The 19,075-nt window shown below is 41.5% G+C and overlaps 1 protein-coding gene across 1 annotated transcript in view; it reads left to right on the top strand.

The window, feature by feature from the left end:
- The window catches only part of CNBD1 (cyclic nucleotide binding domain containing 1), a 132,646-nt gene that overhangs the window by 73,996 nt on the left and 39,575 nt on the right, over positions 1–19,075 (top strand). The window contains exons 4-7 of the mRNA XM_035125618.3: positions 1,091–1,236; positions 7,000–7,151; positions 10,313–10,447; positions 13,378–13,510. Of these exons, the coding sequence (XP_034981509.3) occupies positions 1,091–1,236; positions 7,000–7,151; positions 10,313–10,447; positions 13,378–13,510 (566 nt within the window). The remainder of the gene's footprint in view (positions 1–1,090; positions 1,237–6,999; positions 7,152–10,312; positions 10,448–13,377; positions 13,511–19,075) is intronic.

A 19,075-nucleotide genomic window follows, 5' to 3' on the forward strand; every position in this document is an offset into this window, starting at 1 on the left:
TGCTCTCACAGCAGCCCACCAGCTGCCAATGGGAATCCTGCAAGCAGGACCCCAGTGCAACAGCTCTCCCCATTGTGTCTCCCAGCAACGAGCCTTTAGACATCTAAACCACTGAGCCTCTTGGGCTTGCCGATCACAAGGTTGGTGGTTCAAATCCCCATGATGGGGTGAGCTCCCATTGCTCTGTCCCAGCTCCTGCCAACCTAGCAGTTCGAAAGCATGCCAGTGCAAGTAGATAAATAAGTACCACTGCAGCGGGAAGGTAAATGGTGTTTCTGTGCGCTCTGGCGTCCGTCATGGTGTTCCGTTGCACCAGAAGCGATTTAGTCATGCTGACCACATGGCCCAGAAAGCTGTCTGTGGACAAAAGCCGGCTCCCTCGGCCTGAAAGCGAAATGAGCGCCGCAACCCCATAGTCGCCTTTGACTGGACTTAACCGTCCAGGGGTCCTTTACTTTCTCCCTTTTGCCTTTTACCTTATTTAGAGGAATACTGCCTTTGTAGTAAGTGGCATCGACCTGTTGCCTCCAGTACACATATTGAAATTGTAAAACACACTGTCTCTTTGGAACACATTATTTGCTATTTGTAATTTGTGTGACTTTTTGTCAGACAAAACAAGCCTTGGCAGTGAGCGTTCTCTCTCCCTCTCTCTAACAGTAACTTTGGGGAGAGTCCTTTTAAAGCAAGGGCTTTATTTATATCCCCACCCCATCCCTACCTCATAGCATAACTCAGGCATCCCCAAACTTTGGCCCTCCAGAAGTTTTGGAGTACAATTCCCATCATCCCCGACCACTGGTTCTGTTAGCTAGGGATCATGGGAGTTGTAGGCCAAAACAACTGGAGGGCCGCAGTTTAGGGATGCCTGGCATAAATGAATAGGTTAATCCAAACGAATTTGTGAACCACAGCACCTATAACCCCCCCCCCCCAGCATACCACCTTGGGCTCCTCACAGCCTTCTTAAAACTTCACAAGTTCAGACATCTGTACCTGATGAAATTATCCCTTCTATGCAACTGATGGATGGCTTGAACATATGCAAAACCGATGATATTCTCTCTTCCATGTAACTCTGTTTTTGCAGCCCTATTCGAAGATCTCCAGAAGAACATGAGATCGTATATAAGACAATGAAAGTAATTACTGGCATTAGTGATCAACTTTCTGATGCAGAGCTGAAGCAACTTAGTAAAACTGTCATAAGGGAATACTGGTTGAAAGGAAGCACAGGTAGGATAAACACAGCCACTTACTGTAAATCTTTCCACTTTTAAAAGTCTGCTAACCAAACAGCTTGCTCCTTTGAAGGTTGAGCTGGATGTACATTTTACTTATATCAGTAAGTTTTTGGTATTGTGATTTCAGAGCTCTTTTTGTGTAAACAGCAATTGTAGGAAGAGCTCCTGACTTTCACTCCAGACTTCTAGATATGCCAGGTCCCTTCCCTCCAACATCTTTTAGTCTAATGTTTTCTCTTGTAACATTGACTCAAATGTCTGCAGCAGTCTTTAAGTCCTCCCTCCTCCCCCAAATCTAAAGAGAATTGTCATTATTCTATGGGAAGGATGCATGTGGAAAAACTGCTTACGCATGTGAAAAACAGCTTAAAGGAAAGTTCAGATATCATATATATCCCTTTGTGATTAGATTCTGCAATTTTCTTTTACTTATGAGGTAATCTCTCCCCTTCCCATTATTGAAACCTTTTCTTTCATATAAATTAACCGCCTTTCCCCCTTCCTTCAGATTCCACTCCAAAACCTTCCTTTTCTATGTGGCCTTTAATATATGCCCCTGATTCCTCCCTCCCTCCCGCCCTTAGTCTGTCCTTTCCTCTCTTTCTTGCTTTTCTTCTATCCATTTGATCTTGTAAGCTCATGGGAGGCAGGAACCTGTCTGTTTCTTACGGAACTCAGTAAGGCACTGTGTGCACTGATTACATGGCAAGATCGACGACAAAAACATTCCTCCTCACTGAGGTACCATCACATGATATGGCACTGCTGATATTGAGTCCTGTTATAAAGCTCATCTTTCAGATTTTGGGCCCCCTCCAGAAATGCTTTTTATTGTGCATTCAGGTCGATTTGTGCTGTTGGGGCAGTCATACATGATTCATATTTCAATACTGTTTGCTCCTGCAAAAGATTTGGGGCAGTCACACAGCAGTCCGCAGGGGCCCTTTGTTATTAGAAGAACTATGACATTTTGCTTCTGTAGATAAAGGAAGATGGTGAAGGATGACCAAGTGGAGAGTCTTGACTTAAGAAGCTGAAATATATGGGCAGTGATAGCTGCATCAGGATTCATTCGGCACCTTCTTGTCCCACTGTTGTCCCCCCACCCTTTGTGGCCCTCCTTCTCCTTCCCTTTCTCTTGTTGCCTGCTCATCTGCCCTCTGCAAGGAAGTCAGCAAGGAAAAGAAGCAATAACCTCATATACACTTTGTCTCTCTCTTGGAGGTGGTGCTCACTGGGCCCAGAGGAGGAGGCACATGAATGGTCAGAGGCAGCAGGAGGAGGTGGGCCCTCTGAGGGAAGGGAGACCAGTGAAAGCCACTTTGTAATTTACTCATTTAAACAATTTATATATTGCTTATCTGCAATAATCTCTAAGCAGTTTACTGTACGAGGCTATAATATTTTTTAAAAAAGTTAAAATCAGTTAGAACTATAAATTCAAACTTTGATTAAAATGCCTGCTAGATTTTTTTTATGTCTTCAGTAGGCACCAAGAAGTTCCTTCCCTTTCCCACCAAACTGGCACCATGTAGGTGGACTCTAAAGTCAGTTTTAAATTCAGCCAATTATGTCCACTTTTGTGTTAACGTGCTTAAATTGATTCACATTGTGCAACTATTCAGCTTCTTCAATTTAATGCCAGTACTCCCAGCTCATTTATAACCCTCTCCCAGCCTATCAAGGTCATTCAGAATTTTTCACCTGTCCTCTGTGGTCTCCTACAGTGTCACTGGAGTCTTGTACACCATCCTTGTTAAGTTCAGGTGTTTATCATTCAGCAAGGATTACACAGCAACGCTTCCACTAGTATCATTTTAGTTTGAATCCACCCAAAAATGTTGAATCGTAATGGCTAAGATTGTGCTGATCCTTTACCTTTATCAGAAACAGGTCACCTAAAGGGAATATAGCAACTGAAGGACATGTTATTAATAGACTGAATTGTAAGCTAAGCAGGCAAAGACTACATTAGCATAAATTAAGCTGAGATAATAAAAAGGACAATTTTAAGGTCAAAGCTTGTGCCTGATTTGATAGTGATGAATACTGGCATCTTGCTTGCACGGGTGTAAGTTTGGGGAAACAAAATGACTCCATCCAAATCTCCTTTGGTATCTTGGCCACTGGGCCAGTCTTGTTCTGTTGGATTAGGTGCTCTGTTGATTTAATATACTTTCCGTTAAAAACACAGTATGGCAATGCAGAAAGAGGTCTAAAATTGCTGAGCGCCAATGTGTGCATGAGATAAAAGCTAATCTTAATGACTCAGTCTGTCACATCGTGCCTTTAAAGAAAAAGCTGCTTTGCATCAATGTGCAATCTTTTCCAGTTCTTTGAACCTGGTTAAGCAATATTTTCAATCTCATCTGATTCAGCAAGCTAAAAATAAACACAAAATTGATTTTTGACTAAGTAAAACTGACTTGATAAAAATAATACACGCCAGACAAGTCTTTAATCTCCCAAGTACATTGTACAGGCACAGCTTCAGGAAAGCCAAAATGCATGAAAAATTGGGGCTATGTTGTTGTTGTAATAATGTTGTGTAATAAGGGTCTTCTCCCTAATTTGATATCTTTTTGAAATGTCGAGAGCAATAGTTTTCTGATTTGTTTTGCAACTGGCAGAAAGAAGGTCTTGCATATATTAAACCAAAGACACCTTAATGTCACGACAGGGAGTTCGAAACTGGCCCTAAACCAGACCTCATTTCAAAAGATGGAAATCAGGAAAGTGCTTTTTACACCCACCCTTTCATATTACTTCCTTTCCCCCATCACACATTGCTCCATGGATGCTGTGCTATATTCACTCAACTCTGCAGTTGTCTTTATATTAAAGACATTATAGAAAAAACCAGAATTGTCATACATTCTGTTATCAGCCATTCAAATGAACCTTACAAACATGTGAAATGGCAGACTACTTGGTACAGCATGCTTTTAAATGCACACATAAGTATTCGCGACAAGATATATTTGTGAAAATATTTCCCTTTTACTGACTTTGGGACGAAATGAAGTTGATCTCTGAAGAAGGACACCTCCTGCAACTTGCACTAATGCAATTTTAACAAGGTGTCCTCAAAGGGGGCGGGGGACATGGGCAGTGATTTACTTCAAACATGTTCCATTTTTTCAGGTAAGAAACTATAGCTGAACTATATGCTAAACCATCATACCAAAAAAAATTCTTTTTGTATTTCACTGATTGCTCTCAGCTTTATTTTCTCCAAACCTCTCTAAAATACAAATATATAATGTGTTTGGCTTTTACTTTATGCAGAATTTTAAGGAAATTAAGATTCCATCTACAGTGGTACCTCTACTTACGAATTTAATGCGTTCCGAACGCACATTTGTAAGTTGAAAAAAATTGTAAGTCGAATCCCATAGGAATGCATTGGGAGAAAAAATTCGTAAGTAGAAGCAACCCTATCTAAAAATTCGTAAGTAGAAAAAATCCTATCTAAACCACATCCAAGATGGCGGACGGAGCTCCATTCGTAAGTAGAGTTATTCGTAAGTAGAGGTACCACTGTACTATGCAATTGAAGCAGTACCACGACACTTTAAACAGTCACAAATTTCCCCAGAGAAACCTGGGAACGGAAGTTTGTTAAGGGTGCTGAGAGTTACTCAGAGATTCATGATTCCCCACCACTACTGCAATTCTCACAGTGACTTAACAATAAATCCCTTTTCCTAAGGAATTCTGGGAACTGTGGCTTTGTAATAGGAATAGAGGTCTTCTAACAACCCCCAGAGCCTGATTCAGCTGAAGAGTTGTGCTAGCAGGAGCCAAGGCAGCAAGTCTCAATGGGGCTCTCTCCCCACCCCGCACACCCAAAATTGGCTCTGGGGGGTCAGGAGAACCCCCACAACATTATGGGAGGGAGAGAAGGGAGATTGTTTCGCTTGGCAAGCAGAAATGCATGCACCGAATTCCTCACTTAGAGGAATTCCTCCCTCATTAATAAGCTACACTTCCCAGGATTCTCTGCAGTAAGTGATGACCTATTTAAAGTGGCACAATACTGTTTACATGTACTGTATAGTGCAAATGGGGCCTAACATAATCAGTAAATAATAGTAGTAGTTTAAAATTTCATGCAAACATGCACACGATCCTAAAAACCATTTATCTGTTTTGCAATAGCCTATCCTGCACTGTTTTTTTTAAAGATAGCTTAGAAAACCACAAGTGTATACTCTAATCTGCTATTAATACTTCACAGTGAACCTCACTGGTGCATGACAGACCAGACTGCATGCTGCATGATGCCTTAGTATACATGTGTATGCATTTATATGCATGCATACTAGAGACAAGATGGATTCACCTGCCACGGAAAAGTCAAATTTCTGGGAAACCCTGGAGGCAGAGCTGAACCCAGAACAATGACAACTCTAGTGGCTCACAGCAACAGAATTTTAACCGGGCTACCTTAGAAGACAAAAGGGGGGAGGGGCAAAAGAAGGACATAGATTCAGCTGAAAGAGTTTTTAAAAAGGAGCTGTCCATGGTTAAACAGGGAGAGTTCAAACATAGATAGGACTCTATGAACCTGGAAAAAAGACATGAGGCAAGTTAATGGAGATTCTGAGCCCCATATAAATGGCACCCCAATGCAGCCTTGAGGACTTCATGTCTTTTCCATTTAATCATTCACACCTTACAAACTATGGTTTTAAGATTCAAATACAACTTGAAGCTCAGTATGAGGGGCAGTTGAGCTGAAAAGGACACATAGTGCTTGGGTGTTGAATTGAAGCCAATATACCTTCACATTTGCATGTGAATGAGCAAGAGATTTGCCCAAGCCCACCCAAACTGTGGCCCTCCAGGCCAAACACAACCCACCAACCATGTATTATAGCCTAACAGCCCAGACAGGAAGCCCTGAGAATCTGGCAGGCCATAGTATATGGCAAGTAGACTACAGTCAGCTTGTGTCACATGATGTGTCAATTTAGGCTAGACCTTTCCATACTGTGGGTCATATATATCCTTAATTTAGATCAGGAGTGGGGAACATCAGGCCCTCAGATGAATGTGGCCCTCAGGCTGTCTGTCTAGCACAGTCATCCCCAAACTCAGCCCTCCAGATGTTTTGGGACTACAATTCCCAACTAGCTAACAGGACCAGTGGTTAGGGATGATGAGAATTGTAGTCCCAAAACATCTGGAGGGTTGAGTTTGGGGGTGCCTGGTCTAGCACTTAGGGCTCTTTCCAGGCAGTGCCATCTTCTCCAACCACACTGCTTATCAACTTTGTTCTATGCCCCCCCCCCCATTTGATTTTGCCTAGCAGGACTGAATCCTTGATATTTGGCTGGATGAAGGATTGATGAGTGTGTGTGTGTGTGTGTGTGTGTGTGTGTGTGTGTGTGTAAATCTCTGACTGTACAAACATAAGCATCATGGATATTGCTCCTCCCTTTTTTGTCTCTGGCTACACCCAGCACTGGTATGTGGCCTCCTAAAGGTTGCCCATGGGGAAGCGTAGCTCTTGGGTTGGAAAAGGTTCCCCATCACTGATTTAGATGGCAGTGTCCCCAAATGATGTACATGTATGTTCTATTTTTGGAAGCAACAGCAGGAAGATGAGCTAGTACCAAAATGTTTAAGTACGTTTGCTAAACTGCAAATGTGATGAGTTGTGTTTGTATCATGTTGTGGGCATGCCAGTTTGTTTGCTTTTCTATACTAACCTGGAAAATCATAGTCTTTTTTTTTTTAACAATTCTAGTGGATGCAAGCCAAGAGTTCTACACAGTACTTAGAGGCTCCTTTCGACCACTGACAAAGTATTACAAGAGAACAATTGCAGGTGATTTTGTTTCAGCTAGTGCTGAGAGCGGTGGTTCAGCTAAAGTACCTCAATCAAAACCCCAAACGTTGGTGAGTTATAACAGCCGCATTGCCAGTAAGCAAGTGAAAGTAGTGGCAACCGCAGGTCTTGGGTTTGTACCCAATGTAGCACTAAGTAATATTCTATCCATGCAAGGATTCATGCTTGCATAATGGAAAATTTTCCCCACTCCTCCCCTTGTGCACTCCTCAAACCTGTTCTGAGTTTCTCCCCAACCCTCTGAAGCAGATTTTCTCTAAAAGGTTAAAAAAGAGAGAAGAAGATTGGTTGAAGGAGCTGACAGCCATTGTAGTACTGCACTTACATTTGGGGTCATGCAGTGCTATGGCCCTAGCAGCATTCCTGGCTGAATTACAACTCCCCATCATCCCTGGTTATTGGCTGAGGCTGGCGGAAGTCAGAGTCTACCAATATCTGGAGGGCTGCAGGTTCCTGATCAATCCCTTTTAAAACAATTGAGGGGAGCTTGAAAGTCATACAGGAAACTTGGGGGGGGGATTTGCACAAGACTTTTTTTTTAGTCATCTGGTATTATGTAGAAAGCTGTGAGCCTCGCTCCTGTCTTCTTTTGTGAGGTGAATTGCTCTGATTGGCATGAAGAGGTTAGAGGAAGTTGTTTGATTTTTGTGTGGTTGGTGTTGTCACTTACAATCACAGACAATAAGCTTACATCAGCCAGCTGGAATTGATGCCACCAGGCTTACCTTTCAAGCATTTAAAACTATTGTGTCTCATGCAGGGTCTCATCCAAACAAACAATGAACAAATTCCAAAAGCCTCAGGGATCCAGGAGCAAATGGCACACAAAAAGAGAGGGTCTTTGAGAATTCTTCCTGCTAGCTCACCAAAATAAGATAGCTGACCTTGGGCAAGAATGACAAGGAGAAAAGATTAATTCTCCTTTTATTCTTTCTGTCTAAATTGGATCTTTCTTACAGATTGCCAGAGGTGCGCCAGAGCTGTTTTCTAAGAACAGAAAGAAAATCCCATTTTTAATGTGTTTCTCGGTGACAGCTTTTGCTGAAGTTTTTGTTACTGTAGGCAAAGTATAATATTAGTTATCCAATCCCTCCAAAGTATACTGCATTTAATTGTCTAAATGAGAATGAGTCTTTTCCTGGGCAACAATTTTATGCAGCCATACGAGACTGACAGAGCATGTTGAGATAAAATTATCCTAGATAAGCAGAGGAAGCAACACACACATACACACACACACACACACAGAGAGAGAGAGAGAGAGAGAGAGAGAGAGCTGAGTTTCCTGGCATTTGCCTCGATTTTCCTATCTGAGCATAAACAGATTTTTCATAATTAGCAATGTATCAGTAATTTCTACTTCCTAGAAATGTTTAAGGAAAAAGACCAAAATGCACTCTCATGCATTCAAGTTTTGCTTTGTCATGCTGTTCACTACCACATAAAAGAATGGATTTTGTTTGATTAAAAAAAGAAGGCAGGATGGGGGAGAAGAGAAGGTTAAGGGGTGATATGATAGCCATGTTCAAATATATAAAAGGATGCCATATAGAGGAGGGAAAAAGGTTGTTTTCTGCTACTCCAGAGAAGCGGACACAGAGCAATGTATTCAAACTTCAAGAAAGAAGATTCCACCTAAACATTAGGAAGAACTTCCTGACAGTAAGAGCTGTTCGGCAGTGGAATTTGCTACCAAGGAGTATGGTGGAGTCTCCTTCTTTGGAGGTCTTTAAGCAGAGGCTTGACAGGCATATGTCAAGAATGCTTTGATGGTGTTTCCTGCTCGGCAGGGGGTTGGACTGGATGGCCCTTGTGGTCTCTTCCAACTCTACGATTCTATGATTCTATGGAGGTTTAGGCCAAGATGGCTTGTATACTGTGTCTCAGCCTGCAGGAGTCTTCCAAACAACCTATTCCTTCAGAATGTAGACTTCTGTAATGGAAATGCTGAAAGGTACTTAATAGTGGGTTGATAAAGGTCATCTTTGATATGGAAGGATACTTAATTGAGCCCTTTTTAGATAACAAACCAATTCCTTTCCTTACTGTTTTCAGTAGACTCTTCTTCTTCTTGTTGTTTAGTCGTTTAGTCATGTCCGACTTTTCATGACCCCATGGACCATAGCACGCCAGGCACTCCTGTCTTGCACTGCCTCCCGCAGTTTGGTCAAACTCATGTTCGTAGCTTCGAGAACACTGTCCAACCATCTCGTCCTCTGTCGTCCCCTTCTCCTAGTGCCCTCAATCTTTCCCAACATCAGGTTCTTTTCCAGGGAGTCTTCCCTTCTCATGAGGTGGCCAAAGTATTGGAGCCTCAGCTTCACGATCTGTCCTTCCAGTGAGCACTCAGGGCTGATTTCCTTCAGAACCAACCTTGCCACTCCTCATTTCTATCCCAGTTTGCTGCAGCAACTTATTCGAACAGAACTCAGGTGAGCGGTGCACTGTCCACTGCTGACCACTGCTGAGTAGCACTGCCACAGATGGCGGGGGGGGGGGGAAGCAAAATGTCACTGAGGGCTTTCTTCACATAAGCAGTGTGTCTATGGGACTGTCTCCTAGAGAAGATCAGGCAATTCCCTTCCTTAGCATAGTTCAGATGGAAAAGGTGCTTTCACTTGGCCTGAGCTTTGGAAGGGGGTAGGAACATTCATGCTTGATACATTTTTAAACTGTCATTTTTAATTATTGCTTTTGGATACGATCTTATGGGATTTTAGGTTGTTACCCACTTGGACACTTTGGGGAAGAAGGGTGGGATATATGAATTTAATTTAAATTTAATACATTTAATAAATGAATGAATGTCTATGCTAGGCTTCAATATGAATATTCTCAGATTTGTTTATACTATACAATGAAAGATACAAAATGATATTGTAGCAAATAATGCTTATAATGGTATCAGTAGGTGTGATAGATGAATGATCATAAAACATATTCCAATTTCTGCTTTATTATCTCCACATCTCTAAGCCAAGTAATAATGCTATTCTGTGTTTTGTGCAAAATATACCTGTCATCCCTAGACATTATTATAAAACTTAATTTTCGGGGAGTGTGTAATTTTATTTTGCTTGTGATATAAAGCAACATGAAGGAAAATGCACTGGTAATATTTTATGTTGTATGATTTGCCCAATTAAAAGAAACACAAAGGGGTGCTAGAATTTACTGCACTTCTTTTCTTCTCTTTAAAATATTTTTGAAGTTTGGTATAGGAAGTTGCTTTGGGACTTTGGAACCTCTCCCTCCAAAGATGCATCACAACGTCCTCACAATTGTTACAGAAGAAAACTGTGAATTTCTCAAAATCTCATCAACAGATTACTTAAGAGTAAAAGAGGTAAGCAATCTTTAAAAAATCTTAAATGCACCTGGCAAGAACAAAAAAATATTGTGTGTATATATGTAGAAGCTGAAGAAGTGTGAAGAAGTGTGCATGCACACGAAAGCTCATACCAAAATATAAACTTAGTTGGTCTTTAAGGTGCTACTGAAGGAATTTTTTTATTTTGCTTCGACTCAGACCAACACGGCTACCTACCTGTATGTAGAAGCTGCTGTTATTGAAAAATAACAGTGATCTCATTGTGGGAGTTTACTACATAGCTGCCAAGTTATCCCTTTTTTAAAGGGATTTTCCCTTATGCTGAATAGGCTTCCTCACGAGAAAAGGGAAAACTTGGCAGCTATGGTTTACTATAGATCCCCAAGCCAAACTGAGGACACAGATGATGCCTTCCTGGAACTGATGGCCAAGCATTCAAAAGGAAGTGAGATAGTAGTAATGGGGGATTTCAACTATCCTGGTATTTGTTGGATGTCAAACTCAGCCAAGAGCATAAGGTCGAACAGATTCCTCACTGCCCTTGCAGACAATTACATTGTCCAAAAAGTGGGAGAAGCAACAAGAGGATCAGCCATTTTAGATCTGGTCCTAACCAATAGTGTTGACCTGGTTAGTGGGGTAGAAGTGGCAGGATCCTTAGGTGGGAGTGACCATGCTCTTCTGGAGTTTATTATTCAGAGGAAAGGAGCAACCAAGCATACTAAGACTCAAATCCTAGACTTTAAGAAAGCCGACTTCAGAAAACATAGGGAAATGCTGGGTGAGATCCCATGGACAGAAATACTAAAAGGGAAGGGAGTTCATGATGGTTGGGAGTTTGTTAAAAGGGAGATATTAAAAGCACAACTTCAGGCAATACCAATGAGACGGAAACATGGAAGGTGCCTAAAGAAGCCAGGGTGGCTATCTAAAGAACTTTTAACTGAGTTAAGATTTAAAAGGGATATGTACCAAAAATGGAAAAAAGGGGGAAATCACCAGAGAGGAATTCAAACAAATAGCCAGCACGTGTAGAGACAAAGTCAGCAAAGCTAAAGCACAGAATGAACTCAGGCTCGCCAGAGAGGTTAAAAGCAACAAAAAGGGCTTTTATGGGTATGTCCGTAGCAAAAGGAAGAACAAGGAAACAGTGGGGTCACTTAGGGGAGAAGATGGTGAAATGCGAACAGGGGACAGAGAAAGGGCAGAACTCCTCAATGCCTTCTTTGCCTCAGTCTTCTCCAAAAAAGACAACAATGCCCAACCTGAAGAATATGGAGCAGATGATTCAGCAGGGGAAACACAGCCCAGAATAAGTAAGGAGGTAATACAAGAATACTTGACTAATTTAGATGTATTCAAGTCTCCAGGGCCAGATGAACTACATCCAAGAGTATTAAAAGAACTGGCAGAGGTGATTTCAGAACCACTGGCAATAATCTTTGAGAATTCCTGGAGAACAGGCAAAGTCCCAGCAGACTGGAGGAGGGCAAATGTTGTCCCTATTTTCAAAAAGGGGGAAAGGGAGGACCCAAACAATTACCGCCCAGTCAGCCTGACATCAATACCAGGAAAGATTCTAGAGCAGATCATTAAGCAAACAGTCTGTGAGCACCTAGAAAGGAACGCTGTGAACACTAAAAGTCAGCATGGGTTTCTGAAAAATAAGTCATGTCAGACTACTCTGATCTCATTTTTGGACAGAATTACATTTTTTTAAAAGTTACAAGACTGAAGTGTTAAACCCTATAATGCCTGCTAGCTAAATGCTCTCTTAAATATACTTGATGTGTGTATTGTGTGAGCAGAAACCAGATCCTATTAATCTCAGATTGGAACCACATCTCCTTGAAGGGTTCTTCTTGTTGATTCACAACTCAGATGCTTTTGATTTTGCTAAGCAGCAGCTTACACTTCAAACAATCCGTACCGCTTTGTGGACACTGGCAGGATTGACTTTGAGTCTAATTTATGCTACAGACACAGTGTATATTAGAAAAATAATTGAATGTGTTCATTAAAAAAACACACAGCCTGAACATTATCTTTTTAAAAAAATACAATGTGGGAGGGGGGGGGACAAATTCCTGAGATGCAGACAAAGAATCAAATAAATCTACTTGCATCCTTTGGTGGTGATAGTGTAAGTTATCCAATTGATCATTTTAATGGATTGCTGGAATGTGGACAGGCTCATAGATTGCCAACATGTGGCATGCAGTCGTACTTCGAAGAACATGCACCCACTGGCATGTGGAGAAATGTACAAGATCTAGGCAAATGTGCATTGAAATGTATGTATCAGGTGGGGAACCCACGACCCTCCAGATGTTGCTGAACTCCTACCATCCCTGACCCCTGGCCATGTTGGCTGGGGCTGCTGAGAGCAGATTCCAACAACATCCGGAGGGCTACAGGTTCCTCTTCCTTGCTTTGGCCGATCAGTGGGAAGTCCTTGATAGATAGTTGGTATGAGTGACAGGAAGGGAAAGTTTGTGCAAAGCTTTTTTTAAGGTTAAAGTATTAATTTAATGGTGTATTCCAGCACTTGTGTATTAAATTACTGAGTACAGTACAGGACTATGGTAAAAAATAAACATGGATTGCCATTATGTCAATACACAGTTCAGGAGCTCTGTAAACATTTAGGTTATCAGACATGCAACTGATATTTCTGAATATAATGTTACAGCCAGTCAGTGTTTATAATGGATGAATCTATCTTCCATTCATTCCGATTTGTTTCCAATTTGTTAATAAATTAGATTCAAAGTGTATTGTGCTGAAACCCCTACTATTCATGAGCTACGTATTTCTTAGCATCTTATTCCATTTCTGCAACTGCCCTTTCCCTGCTCTTTATTTGTTTCCTTCCTTTTTAAAATACACACATATATACAGTATACCTTTCCATTGCTACTTTTAAGCATGAAACTGTCTTTCAGGAAGTAGCAAAGCGTGGAAAGATTGCCAAAGAAGAATTAATCCATGCCTGTGCAAATTATCGACACTGGCCTACGGTATTTTTATTTCAGCTGGCTGCTCAGTTAAAATGGAGGAAATTTCCAGCAGACCATGGTGAGCGTCATTTCACTTTAAACTCTAACAATCATCTTCAGGATCTGGGTTTTTATAGTTTGGAAAATAGGAAAAAAATCTACCCTGGTCCAGCTCAGATCAATAATGCCCAAGGATGGTTGTGTGTATAACTAGACACATGAACATAATTGATCAGTAGGGGAGGTCATGGTGGTAGTGTTACTGGCGGATTGGTGCTGACCAATGATAGGACCTTCTTGGTGTCCATTCCCCATTTGTGGAATGCTCTCTCTGGTGAGATGCATCCATCACCCTCAGAATTAACATCCAGGAGAAATTAAAATGAAACCCTGTGCACCCAGGCATTTGATGGCTGAAAGATACTGTTCCTGGCAAACTTGAAATTATTAGCTATGAGATATTTGACTGTGTTGAAATGTTTTTAGTTTTGCCCTAACTGTTTTGCCGATTTCTCGTTCACTGCATGGGGCTCATTTGTGAAGAAGGGTGGGATAGAAAATTAAACAAATAAATATGGGTTTGCCAGCAAATATGTAACCTTGCAGCCATCCTGTCTCCCTTCAACATTTAGCTCCTGAGATATGTGACATGCTGTCATAGCATAATGCATTTTCACGGGGGTGCGGGGGTTGTTAATGTGGGGTTGGGACAGGGAAACACGCAATGTGATTGCACCTTGCCGTTCATTTCAGGAAGCAAACGGGGAAATTGGACGCAGGCCTGTCATTTTTAGTGCTGTGCCATTTAGCTTTGGCCTTTTGGAGTGTGCGTGGGGGTATGTGCAAAGGTGGTGCAACATTTTCATACGATTAAGGGAGGATCCCGCTAAATATTTATTCCTGCAGACTTATCTATTTAAGTTATTAAAGAAACTAAATTACAAAACCTTTTAATTAACCAGTTGATACTGGAATGAATTAGATGCATAAACTGCATTGGAAAAGAAAAGCAATGACTTTATCAAATTCTTTTGATTAATTAGTTGTTTAAAAATGCTTATTATCCATTTCTTTGCCATGAGTGGCGCACAGTTTGATTATCTGATTGTGCCACAGCATGTGTTTCAATACTTAGCTGTGTTAGCTGATAAAAGCAGTTTTAAAAAATATAAAAGCCAGCTAAATTCCATATATTATCTGCTACATAATCTCATTAGAAATCTCCCCCTTTTTCCTCCCCCTTTTTTTGTTCACATGATTTATATAATTACTCTTTTGGCTGATCCTACTGAGATCATGGTTTCAGCTGCTTCCATTAACTGCTGGAACACAGATTTGTAAGACTAAGCAAATTACAGTTCAGACAGGTACTATAAATTGATGTATCTTGACTCTGCAGAATTTCATAATGGTTTACAGTGACGTGCTACTATTTATGCAATGTAGGTGGAGAGCCTCTGGGCTGACTCTGACATTACATTTCTTAGGGTTGCCATATTTAAAGCAATGAAAATCTGGACGGAAAAGTTGTTGAGCTTTTTTATTGAGGGGAGGGGCAAGTTGTTGAGCAAAGAAATGGGAAATAAGGGAATAAGGGAAATAGGCAAAAGCGACACTGCCTACATCGGCTGCCATATGTCCGGATTTTCATGGAGGTATGGCAACCCTACATTTCTAAACATGGAGAGCCATACAAAAACGATGTGAAGCAACAGAATATTATACTTTGGTTCTCTTAAGAGTTGCATTGGAAAGCAGGTCCCCAAAGTTGACTTGTTTTTTTGTACATGAAGCTGAATCTCCAAACTAGAATCGCAAACCATGGTCTGATCCTGGCTTACAAACCTGGTTTGGAGATTATGCATAAACCATATAACGGTAAATTATGGTTTGTACCAAAGAGGAAATTACTAATTGAATCTGGGCACCTGAAGAGGAAAGGCAGCTCATAAGTCTGTGGCATGTTCCCAATCCTTCAGCCTGCAGCCCTGTCATCTGGTCATAAATGCTGGACTAATGAAGAAGTGTTGCAATATGTTCAGCTCGGATGCTTTGCATTTTTACTAAGATGGTCTGAACAGCCATCGTGATTTGCCACATGGATCTTTCAGACAGCTTCTTAAGCATTTGTTCCAATGAATTCACTGACGACAGGATTCCATCCCAACCCCAACCCCTTTGAAATTTACAAGCTCATCTTGTGTTATTTAAGAACAGGTGTTTGTCGCATTGTCGTGGCTTAAATCCTTTTTTTTTCACTCTTGCATGAGAACACTTCACAGAGGCATCCATTACAGAGCATTATGTACTTTTAATTGGTAAAAATGCTTTGGGATGAAAGGTGCTGCGTAACTGTAAAATATTACTGTACCTCACTCTGCTTAATTGGGACAGCTGCTTAATTGTAAATCTCCCAGGAAGCCGGTTTAGCCTAATGATAGCTGCCTGTTTATGGTTGAGCCTTAAGGGGGCTGCATTAGCATAAATTGTGAATAACAGAGAGTGATTCCGTGCACACCCAGTAATTAAATGTTGCTGAACCAGGTGGACTTCTAAGATACTGTATATTATTTTATGACAGAAGCTCTTTAAAAAAAAAAAGCTTGAAAGATCCAGCCCATTCCAAGTCTAAATGGGTGAGTTTACCCACCACTATGTCAAACCTGTCAATTGTCCTGGGAAAAAGGGATGTCTCATTTTTTTTTCTTCTGAGAGGATGGTGGCCAAAATGGCCACCATGATTTCGGGCTGCACTCTCACCTCATAAAGTGTTCTTTCTAGGGCAAAATGTGTGGTTCGCCAAAATGTGTGTTTTGGGGTGCACTTGGAGGGGGGAGAGCTGCAAACTTGCACAGCTCATGAAACCCATACAGGAGTGCGACCCTGGAAGATGGCATCCCAGTTTGGGGCCGCTTCATATTGGAGGGTATGATATATTGATTCGTTTGTGTGTGTGTGTGTGTGTGTGTGTGTGTGTGCCCCTCAATATGTCCTCCTTATTGCATATTCTTGATGATTTGTGCTCATGATGTGGTTGCACAAGGCTGCAAAAGTCTTTTGGGCATTCACAGTTATATCACAAGTAGTATATACTTGTCCTGCTTTTGTTCTGCCATAGCCCCTCTAGACAGCATTGAAGAAGCACCTCAGAACAAACTACAGCAGAATAAACCCACCACTAATGCACTATTACTATGTCAGGAAAAATGTTGCAGGATACACCTGCAATAAAACACCAGTTATGAAGAGGTCCTATCAGTACAGTGGTACCTCGGTTTATGAACTTAATCCGTTCAGGAAATCTGTTCTTAAATTGAAACCGTTCTTAAATTGAGGCACGCTTTCCCTAATGAGGCCTCCTGCTTATGGTACCCTTCCACCGTTTGGATTCCATTCTTAGACCAAGGTAAAGTTTGCAAACCAGGACACTGCTTCCGGTTTTGAAGAGTTTGTAAACCGAATAGTTCTTAAACAGGGCTGTTTAAACCGAGTGTCACAGGCGCGGTAGCGGCTACTCTAGAGTAACGACTCCTCCAGGCATTGTCTTTTCATTCTTTTATTTAGTGCTGATTATTTACAGTGCAGAACAGTACTATGTACATGTTGTCAGTTAGGGGTCAGAACCTCCGAATGGAGATTCGTGTGTTTTCTTCCAGCAAAGTAGTCTAGGCATACTGAATCTCCGCCCCCGTCGTTTCCTGCGCAATTCCGGGGTCAGCGGGATCGGCCTTCTTCCCTTGCCTCCCACTTCCCTTCCCACACTGGACATGGGCTCCGCTACCTTGCCTGAGCCTCGGTCACCACTTCCTGAATCTCCGCTGGAGACCTCTCCCTCTCCACTAGCACTCGCGCTGGGAGACGAGCTGCTACTTAAGATGGGAGGGACTTGCCTGTAACTTCTGTCCCTCACACCGAGGTACCACTGTATGATGAATTGCTTTGAATCCGTCCCCAGAATTCTGGTTACTTAATCTGGTTACATCTTAATAAAATTATGACTGTTGTGGAATGTCTTTACTATGAAAGTTTTAAAAATATAATTATACATTCTCATCACCTCTTAGGGGAGTCTTTCTCTCTCTCCCCCCCTTTCCTTTTATATTCTGTTAGGCCATTATGCTCCATAAATGACTGCAGTGCATAATTCCCCACATATGCTTTAAAATAAAATCACTAGAAAATTTAGTATATGACGTAGAAACAATATCTTCTTTATGTCTCATAAAAATTTGAATAATTTCCCTTGGAAACTTTTGTCATGTAGTTTCCCTCAAAATATAATGTTTTCATTAAGATAAGGCATAGCAGGGGTTTTTTTTACTTGTTTTATATTATTTGACTTAACTCCATTTCAAGAAGTACAGTAATATATAATAATGTGGTGTATAAGGGGAACTGAATGTAAATCCTCATGCGTGCAGGCAAATGTCTTCTTCTTCTTTTTTTAACTCTCAGTGAAGAAAACTCAAGTAACTTCCAGGCTGGCTTCAATGTTGCTTAATAGTTGTCCAATCAAACTGAACCACTGAAGCCCAGCTTTTTAACATTCATGTGATTCTGTGGATTTTAACTGAACAAAATATGAGCAGAGGTGTGCTTATTATGCTGCATGACCAAACATGACAACACCCATCTTCTCATCCTTTATTGCAGAGGTTTTAATTCTGCCTTTGTGGAGTCCTTTCCAGGTTATTTGCCAAGTTGCTCTTGCATTTTGCTGGTGATTTTGGGAAGCATTTCTAGGATATTCTGACCAGACCAGTATGGTTTTCCTTTTACTCTACATGAACAACAAACGCATCCAAGATCACACTTCACCTACAGCTGCGCTCCACACACAGTGTGATTGGTAGCCATTTGCAAACTGTAATTCTGGAAAGCTTCTTCCATTACTAATCTTCTAACTGAAGAACCACTGCTTGGCTTGTGGCTTGTCCAAATCCCATCAGCCCCAGCCATCATGGGATGACCGCTCTAAATTGAAGTTTTCCCTCTCCCCTCTCCCACTTGCCTCTAAAAGTATTTTTATTCATCTCCTGCAATTTCTTCCCCTGCTCTCCTTTCACTCTCCACTTGTACCTGAGCCCTGCCTTGCAACTGTCAATTTCCCCCCATCTCTCTTCACTTATCTTTTCATATTCTCTCCCTCCCTGTTATTCTCTCCATCCTCTTTTTATCTCAGCTTTTTATTTCCTTCAACGCCTCATTTGGAGACTTTTCTTCCTTTTTACTCACCCCCATCTCTCAGCGTTCTTTTCCTCCTGGACACTTTTACTCAGCATGCAGAAACATTCACCCACCCTCCAACATTTATCCAATGAAAATGAGGATGTCCCATTCCATAACGATAATGTAAACAACAACAACAACAACACTATACAGGATTGCCTTCAGATGGCTCAGGGGTTGGATAACTCCATAGCCTCCAGCATTTATCCAATGAAAATAGGGACATCCTAAGGAAAAGGGGGACATTCTGAGATCAAATCAGAAACTGGGGTGGCTTCTTTAAATCAGGGGTGTCCTTGGAAAATAGGGATGCTTGGAAGGTCCACCAAAAGGTCCACCAAAAAGGCTATGAGTGGGTAGGGAATAAGGCAGGCAAGTGAGGAGGCACTGAGGCCCACCTGAAAGTGACCCAAGG

Source organism: Zootoca vivipara, chromosome 8 (genome assembly GCF_965207765.1).
Source record: "Zootoca vivipara chromosome 8, rZooViv2.hap1.1, whole genome shotgun sequence".
NCBI classification, from domain to species: domain Eukaryota; kingdom Metazoa; phylum Chordata; class Lepidosauria; order Squamata; family Lacertidae; genus Zootoca; species Zootoca vivipara.